This window comes from Rhinatrema bivittatum, chromosome 10 (genome assembly GCF_901001135.1).
Source record: "Rhinatrema bivittatum chromosome 10, aRhiBiv1.1, whole genome shotgun sequence".
NCBI lineage: Eukaryota > Metazoa > Chordata > Amphibia > Gymnophiona > Rhinatrematidae > Rhinatrema > Rhinatrema bivittatum.
In genome coordinates, this window is record NC_042624.1 from 107762730 (window position 1) to 107774956 (window position 12227).

At 46.8% G+C, this 12227-nt stretch overlaps 1 protein-coding gene across 2 annotated transcripts in view; it reads left to right on the top strand.

The window, feature by feature from the left end:
- Positions 1-12227, top strand: part of USP24 (ubiquitin specific peptidase 24) — a 268241-nt gene that overhangs the window by 123901 nt on the left and 132113 nt on the right. For both annotated transcript variants that reach the window (XM_029618249.1, XM_029618250.1), the window contains exons 32-34: positions 6762-6857; positions 7406-7634; positions 8565-8727. In XM_029618249.1, the coding sequence (XP_029474109.1) occupies positions 6762-6857; positions 7406-7634; positions 8565-8727 (488 nt within the window). The remainder of the gene's footprint in view (positions 1-6761; positions 6858-7405; positions 7635-8564; positions 8728-12227) is intronic.

Sequence of the window (12227 nt, forward strand, 5' to 3'; positions counted from 1 at the left end):
AATTTATTTAAGCAGAGAGAATTGGTGAGAAAAGGTCATTTCCTTTGAAGAAGAATCATTGTGACTTGGGCTAAGGTATTACGGAAAGTGTACCGAAAAATTAAGACATGGGCCCATTTCCCATGGAAAATTATGCAGAGAATGTGTAGGAATGTTGATCCATTTTATGCCGGTGGTCAGACCTGCCCTCCTCTCTCTCCTTCCCCAGATTGCATCCTAGTCTTGCTCTTCCGTACACTGCTTCCCTCTCTCTGCTTTTCCTGGTCATAATTGAACTTGATCATGTTGCTTTGAATAGAGAGGTTTGCTGTTTAGATCTATTTTGTAGTAATTGTGAGTATGTACTGCTATTTTTATTCCCCATTTATTATGAAGCATAGTGCTTAGCTGCTTAATGCAGGGCTTCCCAATCCTGTCCTGGGAACTCCCACACCCAGTTGGATTTTCTGGGTCTCCACAATTAATATGGATGAGTTAGATTTGCATATGCTGGGTCTCCAGTGTATGCAGATTTATCGCATGCATATTTGTTGTGGGTATCCTGAAAACCAGACCTACTTGCGGGATCCCTGAAACAGGTTTGAGAAGCCTTGGCTTAATGCCTTGTCATTTTTACTTGAGGTATTTCAAAACTAAAGCAGGGCATTAATGATTGTAATCAAAGTTTTCCTAGCGTGTAGCCAAATGGACTCAGGACCAATGGGGTTATGTGCTCCCCTGCCAGCAGATGGAGACTGAGTTAGACTTCAAAGATGACGTCACCCTATACATACCCCTGCAGTGATCTCAGCCTTCCAGTATTTCTCCAGCAGATACTGGATGTACCTCTCCCTACAGGGATTGTGGTGCTTTTTGGAAGCCGAAATTCTACGTCCTAATTTGAAGAAAATTTAAGCCCTGCTCTCCTGAGGTGATACATAAAAGTCCCTCCCCCAGTTGAGAGTTCCTGGGGTGATTGCTGAGATCCCTCAGAGGTGTGCTTGGTCCGGTAGCCGGTTCCCAGCGTGGACTTTGCTGCTAAAGCAGCTGAAAGGCAGTGGGTGCAGGCAGTGGTGATGGCCAAAGCCCTCCCCCCCCCCCCCCCGCAGCCAGAAACAGCTGGTAAGCACTGAGCCCAGGTAAGTTAAAAAAAAAAAAAAAAGGTGGGGGAGAAGATTTACCAACCCAAAGACAACTGGAGGGATTTCCAGTAGATTTCCTCCGGTCTCAGTGCTCGGTGCGCTGTAGTGACGACATTTCTGCTCCCGTTGAGGTAAGGGGAATTTGGCCTCCGAGTGGGTTGAGCAGCCCCTGGTGGGCTAGGCCCAGCTTTAGGCGCACTGAGTGGTCTGCCTCATCCGCGCCATCTTGTGCATGTTTCTGTGAGTGCAGTATGGCCCTACATAGGACGTCGGTACGCGCAGTGTGTGTAACAGTGCGTTCTTTCGCACACAACTCTGAAAGGGTATGCGCTGTGCGCATAACGTCAGCGCGTTCTTATGTGCACAATGTTGTAAGCACATACCGGAAAAGCTGAGTGCAAGGACCTAGAATGCTCTTCGCCTCACACCATCTAGGTGCTCTAAATTTGCACACACACAATTTTTTAAGTGTGAGCGATTGGAACGCACAGTTACCGCCGTCAATGTCACCAGCAACCAAGAAACCTAAGTGCCTTGCTCTCTACGCTGCTTGTCATATTAGGGCTTCACAGCCTGACCTGAATTCCAACCTGTGTCAGCACTGTGAGGAAGCCTAAGGAGAGTTGGCTTCCTCAAATTTTGCTAAGCCCGGCTCCTCCCATTCAGATGATGGGTTAGTCTCAGCCTTAACTGGAAGTACTCTGGACCTGAGTACCCCTTGTCTGGGTTGTCTATGGGAGAGGGAAACTCAGCTGGATCCACCCCAGTTCCCCCTGGACTAGGCATGGACCCGACGGCTTTTTCTTGGGTGGAATTTTTCCAGGGGACTACAAGCCTTTGTACAGACGCAGTCTACTACCTTGCTTGCCCCTGTTCGTACAGAGCCAGCCGGTAACCCCTCCCTCTCACATTTCTATCAGCAGACCTCGAGGCATGCCTCGCCTGACCATGGGTATCTCTAGTAGGGACCCTGATGACACAGATGAAGAGGAGAATCAGGATCCCTTGGATGAAGGAGAAATTCCCCCCTGGGTTGAAACTATATTGAACCATGTTACAGTTCTTTCATTGAGACGAATTGCTGGCCCTGGTTTCCCCACCCCTGAAGATGCTGGGTGTTCCTGGGGTGGACTCTGAAGGAATCAAAGAAGATGCCCCAGAAGCAAGTTTTAAAGGGGCCGAATATTAGAGATTCTATACTCCAGTGGTGAGAAAGCATTTGCATTTCCCTAAAGTGGATACACTAGTCTGCGCCATCTCTAAGCGCACAACTATCCCAGTGGAGAGGGAGGAGCGGCCTTAAAGGATGCGCACAATAGATGGATGGAGTCCATCCTTAAACAAGCCTTTGACACAGTAGCAATGACCTTTCAGATTGCTTCTTGTCGTGCCCTGGAAGCTCATTCATGCCTACTTCTCTCTCAGGAGGTGGATGATGCCGGGGTGAATCCCAGAGCAGCTGTGGAACCCGCCACTGCCTTTTTTAGCAGACGCGGGCTCTGATTTAGTCCATACTTCAGCCAGAGGAGTGGCCTCAGTAAGACAGCTATGGTTATGGAATTGGTCAGCTGACGCAACCTCCAAGGCCAACCTTACAAAGCTACCCTTTAAAGCATGACTCCTTTTGGAAATCAATTGGAAAAACTGGCCAGTAAATGGGGGGAATCCCCAGCCCCCTGGTTGCAGCGCCTCTTGCCTGAGAGATCCAGGGGCTCCCAACTTTTCCACCCCTACAATAACTCAATATTTCAGAGGTCTCTGCCCTTTGGGGGAGAGCTCAGTCCTTTCATAGTCAGCAGCCCAAGAGAGGGTCAGGTTCGGATTTAGGCTTATCCCAAACTTCCCAATGAAATTTGGCCCACCCATCTTCGAAACGAGGAGATATGGGGTCGACTGTCCTTCTTTTACCAACGGTGGGTCGAGATCACTTCAGACAAATGGGTACTGGAGATCATACAAGAAGGATATGCGCTGGAATTTCAATGTCTCCTTGCCACTCCCAGCACAAAAAAAGGCAGAGGAGATTACTTTTTAAGGCTTCTTGGGATAGGGCTGTAATCCCAGCACCTACACCCTAGGAAAATATGAAGCAGTATTCCATCTATTTCATCATACCGAAGAAGGAAGGATCTTTTTGCCACATTCTGGACCTCGATGTCAACAGTCACCTACAAGTGAGTCATTTCCGCATGGAAACCTTACGCTCCATGATAATGGCCATACAGTCGGGAGATTCCTAACCTTCCTGGATCTATCCGAGGCTTACCCACGTATTCCAATCCATCAAGAACACCAATGTTTCCTACACTTTGCGGTACTGGGGCACCATTATCAGTTCCGAGCACTGCCCTTTGGCCTAGCCACTGCCCCCAAAACATTCTCCAAGATTATGGTAGTCATGGTGGCAGCATTGCCAAGAGGAGTCTTGGTACACACCTACTTGATCGACTAGTTGATCCGGACCAAGTCCTTGGAAGAGAGCCTCTGGGTTATCATCTGGGTGACCTCCTTGCTTCAGGAACTCTGTTGGATAGTAAACCTGGACAAGAGCAGTCTCAAGCCTTCCCAGTCCTTGGGAGTATCTGGGAGTCCGGTTCGACACCAGGCAGGACAAAGTCTTCCTCCCAACCACACGATACAGAAGTTGATGTCCCAGCTGCATCAGTTGATGAACACAATATGCCCAACGGAGTGGAGCTATCTCCAAGTTCTCAGTTTGATGGCGGCAACCTTGGAAGTAGTGCCGTGGGCGAGAGTACACGTGCCCACGTCAACACTCGCTGCTATCATATTGGAACCCGTAGTCTGAAGACTATTCGATTCACCTCCACTTAGCGATGGGAGTCTGCTCTCTGCTCCAGTGGTGGTTGCTGGAGGTATGTGTCCCTGTCCTCCCTGAACTGGCAGGTTTTCACAAGGGACATTAGTCTCCAGGGCTGGGAAGCTCACTGTCAGGAACTCACGGCCCAGGGACGTTGGATGGAGGAAGAGGCCTTCTAGGACATCAATCGCCTGGAAGCCTGGGCAGTAAGGCTGGTGTGCTTACAATTCAGCCACAGATTCCAGGGTCAAGTGGTCCGCATAATGTCTCACAATGCAACGATGGTAGCCTACATCAACCCTCACGGAGGAACCAAGAGCCTGCAAGTGTCTCAGGAGATAGACCTTCTTATGGAATGGGTGGAAATACATCTACAGATGATATAGGCCTCCCACATCACAAGAAAGGGCAATGTCAGAGCAGACTTTCTAAGCAGGGAGAGTCTGGATCCAGGAGAGTGGGTGTTGTCGGATAAAGCCTTTCAACTGATAGAAGATCGCGGGGGGCCTCCTGTCCTGCTGGCCGCATCTCACAACACAAAGGTTCCCCAGTTCTTCAGTCTCAGAAGAGATCCGTGGTCCCTGGGAATCGACGCCCTCATTCAGCTGTGGCCAGAAGAAGAGTTACTTTATGCCTTCCCTCCGTGGCCCCTCTTGGGCAGGATAATTCGCAGAATCGGTCATCACAGGGGTTTAATCCTACTAGTAATTCCAGATTGACCCAGGCGTCTGTGGTATATGGATATGTGGAAACTCCTGGTGGAGACCCCCCTGTGCCTGCCTTCCATTGCACAGGGACCTGTTACAGCAGGGACTGGTCCTTCACGAGGATCCGAGTCAATTCTGTCTTACGGTCTGGCTCTTGAGAGAGCTCATCTGATGAAGCAAGGATATCCGGCAGTAATCATCACCTTATTTCGCGCTCAGAATTTCTCTACGTTCCTAGTGTATTTGCGGGTTTGGAGAGTATTTGAAGCCTGGTGCAAGGAGCACAATGTCCCCCCTCAGGCAGTCAAAATCCCACTTATTTTGGAATTTTTACAGGATGGCTTGAATAAAGATTTGGCCCTTAACTCCTTGAAGGTACAGGTGGTGGCTCTTTCCTGTTTCAGGGGTAAGGTGAGAGGAGGCTCCCTGTCGGTTCACCCAGACATGGTCTGTTTTCTGAAGGGAGTGAAGCACCTTCGGCCTCCCCTATGGTTGCCGGTTGCCTTGAGGATTCTTAATCTAGCATTGGAATTTTTGCAAGTCCCGCGTTTCGACCTCTGTGCAGTGTTTCCTTGCATTTATAAACTTTGAAAACGGTGTTCCTGGTGGCTATATACTCAGCACGGCGCATCTCTGAATTGCAGGCATTGTCGTATCGGGAACCGTTCCTCCGGATGACTCCAGGAACGTTACAGCTTTGTTCTGTTCCATCCTTCTTGCCCAAGGAAGTCTCGGAGTTTCATTGAATCAGTCCCTTTCGTTGCCATCCCTAGATAAACTCAAGGACGTGGAGGAATATTGCCTCCTCCGTCATTTGGATGCCAGTAGACTTTTGGTGCGGTATTTGAAAGTTTCAGAACCAGTCCAAAAGACAAGACCACCTGTTTGTCCTTCAGGGTGGAAGAGCAAACCTGCTTCATGGGTAACCATAGCTCGCTGGATTAAGGAGGTGGTCACGGGAGCCTAGGTGGAGGCAGGAAAGCCATTACTTTCTCAGATTAAAGCTCATTCCACTAGGGCTCAGGCAGTCTCATGGGCAGAAGCTGGACTGCTGTCTCCCGTCGACATCTGCCAAGCGGCAACGTGGTCCTCCTTGCTCACCTTCTCCAGGTTCTATCTCCTGGATGTACAGGCCAGAGAGGAACGCAACCTTTGCAAGGGTGGTGTTAACTGGACCACAGGCAGCCTCCTTCCCCGATCGGGAGTAGCTTTTGTTCATCCCATTGGTCCTGAGTCCATCTGGCTACACGCTAGGAAATGGCAAAATTACTTACTAGATAATTTTGTTTTCCTTAGTGTAGACGGATGGACTCAGCATCCCGCCCTTGGCTGCCCAAGAACAGTGCCAAGGATTCGCCCATGGCGTTTATATTGAATCCAAGAGATTACAGGTAAGCCTTCATCCAGTCCCTAGATCAGGGCACCTATATTCTTATTGAGGTTCAGTGTTTGGTGGAGTACAGTTATGATTATCTATTTTTAATCATATTTTTAAATCTAGTTTTTTCACTAGTACGTCCACAGTGGCTTTTGAAGAGAATACTGGATGGCTGAGTTCATTGCAGGGGTATGTATAGGGTGATGTCAGCTGTGAAATTTGACTTTGTCTCCATCTGCTGGCAGGGGAGCATAACCCATTGGTCCTGAGTCCTTGTGTCTACACGTAGGAAAATGAAATTATCAGGTAATTAATTTCTCCAATTGATTAGTGGAGCAGCTGTATTGGCAGTGTTAGCTAGCCTTGTTCAGTCACTTGCTTGTATTTTGGCTCTGAATTCTTTTTGTGCTCTGTCTCCTTTTTGTTGCTTTTAGTCTTTTTTTATTATTTTTTTCCTTTTAAGGAAAACCTAAGTACCTTTTTATTATGGTTGGGGATCAGCATGCTTCCAAAACGTTTTGCCAGCCCATTGATTTACATGATGGTGGTAGGGAATTCTGATATGAGTCAGCATGGCAGTACCCTCATTTGAAACAGCTTTCAAAAAACATCGACATTAAAACTAGAAGGGAAAAGGTGGATCTTAATGGTTTTAACTGCCAGTTATATATTTAAAAAAAAACGTTGTAGTCCTGCTGCTTAAATAAGTGCATTTCCCACCCTCCCCCCAACAGTTTGGTGGTGAACGTCATGCAGAGAGACTCCATCCCATCAGAAGTGGACTACGAAACAAGACAGGGCGTTTATTCCATCTGTCTGCAGCTTGCAAGGTAATGAGCTGTCTTTCCATCAATGTAAAAGCAGAGGAATGAGCCCATGGTTTTCTGATTCCCATTTTGTAAAGTCGCATCTTCTAACTGATTGCTTTATACTTTTGATTTTTTTTTTTTTTATTTCACAAACCATTTGTTTCCCCCAGCACTCTTTTTTTTTTTTTTTTTCAAGCGAAAGGATGAACCGTAATGTGGCGAGAAGGAGATTAGGGGTATGCAGCCAAATAAATTAGTTTGTTTAGTTTTTGTTTTGGCCCGTTTCATTTGTATTTATTTTTGGAAGTTGTGTGCATGAATGCCGTTTTACATGTGTAAAATCAAACTTTTATGCATTTAAAAGTCACATGCCCAAACCTCCGAAGACAAATTTGAATGCATACGCATCCCGAAGACACACATTAGCCTCTTGAAAAGTAACCTCAACCACTGGTGTTTAATTTTGGTATTTGCAAAACCACAACCCAGGGCTTCTATCTCAAGGTAAACTGATTTAATCTGCTGTCGGTGAATACTTTCTCTTCAAATGAACGCCTTTCTCTTTTCAGGTTCTTGCTGGTTGGGCAAACCATGCCTTCTGCATTCGATGAAGATCTCGCCAAAGATGGGGTGGAAGCATTGTCCTCGCGCCCGTTCCGGAACGTAAGCCGGCAGAGCAGCAGGCAGATGTCCATTTGCGGAACGCCAGAGAAATCCTCCTACAGACAGCTCTCCGTGTCCGACCGCTCATCTATCCGCGTGGAGGAGATCATACCTGCGGCACGTGTTGCAATTCAAGTAAGCAAAGGTCGTCATCCTGTGAAGACGTGGCTGTTCCCATCCTGGTGGTGGTATGCACGTCAGTTCACCAGAAGGAAAAACTTGTGCTTTATAGAAGAGAAACAAGCTGACGTTTATTAAAGAGCAGGGCAGAAAATCAGAAAAAAATAAGTTTTAAGTAATAAGAAATTGATGGAAAGAAAGAGAAACTGGTAACATTATTCTAGTATTAGAACCTAAGAACACGTGACACAGCACATACATGACTCTTTATTCTGTTTGTACACAGCAATGGCTGCTCTTTAGCAATGCCAGCATTGATCATTTTCACATCATTGAATTAAAACAAATGCTGAAAAAATGTCTGATCCAGGTTCCCTAGTGATGAAACCTGTTCTGAAATAAAATCCAGCTTTAATTATTTGCTGTAAAGAAGTTTGCCTATAGAATGAAAAATTTATATTTTTTACACAAACAATATTGTCTAAGAAGCCAAGCCTAAAAATGCAGTAAGTCATGCAGGGAATACTTTAAGGCTCCTGCTGCACAGTTTATTGAGCCTTTCTACATAGCAGTAGCCTTAGAATATTTGCTGCCATCTGATCTAACTTTGACAAACACCAGCAGATGAGTCTAGTTTTAAGAATATTCATGAGATTTCATTTTTTTTTAATGCTATGTGGTAGCTTATGATTTTGTTTGCATATCCTGGTTATCGTGAAAACCAGTCCTCTTTGGGAGCTCCACAGGACCAAATGATTGCCATCTCAGAATAATGACAGAAAAAAATGTTTTATGCAACAAAAATTGTTATACAGGCAAGTAAATGCTCCTAAAAGTTCTTAGGACATACATCAAGTTCTAGCAAGTTGAAAACGAGCGCAGTATTGCATGTTCTGGTTCTGAAAGAGTGTGTGGAATGTGACGTTACTGTTTTGTCTCATTTAGACAATGGAGGTAAACGATTTCACGTCCACGGTGGCCTGCTTCATGAGACTCTCGTGGGCCGCGGCGGCAGGTCGTCTCGACCTGGTGGGCAGCAGCCAGCCTATAAAAGAGAGCAATCACACCTTGTTTCCTGCTGGCATTCGGAACAGACTAAGCAGCTCAGGTACTGAAAGTCATTAGCGACCTACCAAGCAAGCTCGGCATGGTCTAGCGAAAGAAGCCTCCTCAGCTTGCTTTTCTGCCGGTGCTGCTCGCTTGTCATGGGATTAGATTACAGTGTCCTTCATGTGTTATTTAAAGGGAGGTTCTTGCCATTTGTTTTCTGTTTTGCATGGGAATAAGTCAACAAAAAAACATTGTGATATCCTTTTTACTGGGCTAACTTCATAGGTTTCTTGATCAGTTCACAACCTAAGGAAGAGAGTATAAAGCCCGAAAACTGGTCAGGAAATGTATTAAGTCTGTCCAGTAAAAAAGTGTCACCTGGTCTATTTTTTATCTTTATTTTTGCACTTTTAAGTGGATTGTAACATGGTGAACATTGCTTTGGGGCTCAGATTACATTTCTGTCTGTAGGTAGACAGTGGAATATTGCTCATTTGGACCCAAATCTGCTCTAAACTCTACCAGGTTCCTGACCAAATGGATTTCACGACATCCCCAAGACCCGTTTCCCAGCGTTCCTTTATGCTTGTTGCATAATTAATATCTGTTGCTCTGATGCCCATTGCAGTCTCTTTTGAAGATGTGTCCAGTGCAGTCTGAATCACATGCTTGCTGGGTTTGACCAGTTCAAATCAACCAGTGTTGTTTGTTTCTAGATGGTATCTGGTATTCCCATTTCTAGATCATTAAACCAAGCTTCTTTAAGCCTGCATAAGTTACTCGGTATTGTTTTGCGACATGTGTATATAGGTCTTACATGTGTGTGAGGTTTTAGACATCAGTTTGGGTTATAACTATATTGTGTATGTCAGGAAGCTAAGAAATTATTTGTATTGACTACAGTTTTATAGAATAAGTCTTAGATGTACATGGGGAGGATACTGCTATTGTTAGCTTATATTTAAGGTTTATTTATTTATGGACACTTTTGTAAAACCACTATATCCAAAAGCCCAAGCAGTGTACAAATTGAAATATTCTTAAAATAACCAGTGAAAACAACATGAAATCAACATTTGAGATATTCAAATGATTTTGATTTCATTCTCATCCAGATGTGTCCAGTGGAATGAATGCCCTTGGCAAGCCAATTTTCCGTTCTCTGCATAAACTTAAATAAAAGATTACTCAATCTAGGAGCACTTTTGAGAACTCATATATTCCATTCCAATGTGTTTACCAATAGCAGCTGTGCTGGTCTTGACCCAGAAGTTACCTCCTGCTCCTTTCTATTTCCAGCTCAATCAGGACTAGAGCTGAGGATTTATCCCCTAATTCATATGTGTCCCCACCCCAACATCCCTAGTCTGGTCCTTGCATTGCAGTGCTGGTCCTGGGCTGTGGACCATGCACCAGGGCTCTTTCTGGAAGCCTGCAGTCATAGAACCCTAAAGCTGGCCACTATGTGTAACCCTTAAGCAATGACCATGACTCTTTCTCCTAGGACAAGCAGGATGGTAGTCCTCGCATGTGGGTGACATGGGCTCTTCCACAGTGCAGTAGCCTCACGGTGGTGGAGCTCCAATTCCTTTAAATTGTGTTACATCTTTTTCGCGTGTTTTTCTGCATTGGGTCCCCCTTCACGGTCTGTATCCCTCCATTCCAGTAGGTACCCTTGGTTTTGGTCTTTTTTGTCGTTCTTCACGGTCGATTCCCGACCCTTGCACTGTTGTGCCAGTCGGCCATCAACCGCGCGCTGACCTCTTTTTCGATGGCGTGAGGTTTTCCACGGTGCCCCCCCCCCTTGCCCGCAGACCATGTCCATCACAGATTTGCACGAGGTCTGTATCCTCTGGCTGTTGGCCTCGCATGAAGTCAGAGGGTGCCATTTGTGTGACCAAATGACACCCAAAGGGCGTTGAGCGCGCCTTGATAAAATGGAGAAACTCTTCGGGATGCTGAAATCTTCCACTCCTGCTTCAGTGTCCTCGACACCCAAGGATCGCGGGGAACCGTCGCCGTTTCTTCCTTTGGCGATCCCACTATCCAGCACCCTGAAGGATCGGGGAAAGGGAGATCGATCCTCTGTGGTCTCTCCCCTCCCGCAGACCTCGGGGTCATCAACATCCTCGACGCCAGGGCTGAGCACCGGAAGTCCAGAAAGCATAGACACCGGTCACTGTCTCGACATGGTTCTGGAGCGGATCAGCAGCGACCGATCTGCCATTGATGCAGCACCGGCCACCGGAGGCCCCATCCTCTGGTGCTCCCGGCAGCCCGAGGCATTCCCCACCGACTCCGGTGCAGGGTGCCGTGCCGCAAAGCCTCGTCCCCCTCCATCAGTCCTGACCACTCAGGACTTCCAGGAGGAGTTGGATCGCAGGATGCAGTCGGTGGTGCTCAAAGCGCTCCAGAGCGCTGAGCTGCTGGTGCCACTGGGACCCATACCAGTGCCCGAGCCTCCGCCATCGATGCTCGCACACCTGCTGGAGCATCTGGACGTCCTTGGCGCCCTACCGACGCAGTCAGTGCCCGAGAGGCCTTCGATGCCTCCTCGGCCACCAACGCCCTCCACCAGAGCAATCCCAGGTCCTCCAAGGAGGATGAGGCTGATTGGTCTGCAAGTATCTCATAAATAAAATCCTCTATGCCACAACCCAACCATGATTTTGTGGCCTCAGTTGTGTGGGGTAGTCACACCAAGCCTTATGTTAAGGGTGATACCTGCCGCTCTGTGCAGGTTACCCCAATCTGAAATGTTACACCTAAAGTTAATATAGGTTATCCTATTCTTCATTTTCATCCTCTAGTCTCTAGGGATCCGCAATCCTTATCCCATGCCCTTTTGAATCCCATTATCGTTCTCGTCTTCACCACTTGTTCTGGCAGGGCATCCCAGACATCCACCACTCTAGGTTGTCCCCCTTGGAGTTTCATAATATGACCCTCTAGTTCTACAGTTTTCTTTCCAGTGGGAAAGATTTGATGTCTGTGCATCATTAAAGCCTTTCAGGTATCTGTGAAAGTCTGTATCATATCTCCCTTGTACCTCCTCTTCTCCAGGATATACATACTTAGATTCCTCATATGTCTTCAGTACAAACCCCAAACCTATTTTTGTTGCCCTTCTCTGGGCCGCCTGCATCCTGTCTCTATCCTTTTGGAGATAGGGTCTCCAGAACTGAACACAGTACTCCAGGTGAGGCCTCACCAGACCTTGCAAACAAAACGGAAGCCGATGCAATGTAGCGAAGTAGCAACCAAAGGAAGTTGATCGGTAAAAGGGATTCTTTATTAATACAATGTGTGGTAACCAGTAAAGCCCGACTGGCCAAGTTTCGCTCATGTGGCCGAGCTGCTTCAGGGGCTTAATAATCAGACAGGCTTTCTCAGTGGTGTTTCAAAGATCACATTCAATATTCCTTCTCTACCAGACACATTGTCTCAATGTCCTCTGGTGTCCGCATCTGTGCGCCGTCAAACCAGAAGTGTTCTTTTGAGCTAAGTACCACGGAACATCTTTCTCTTCTACACTTGAAAATTCATGTGGCGATAGTT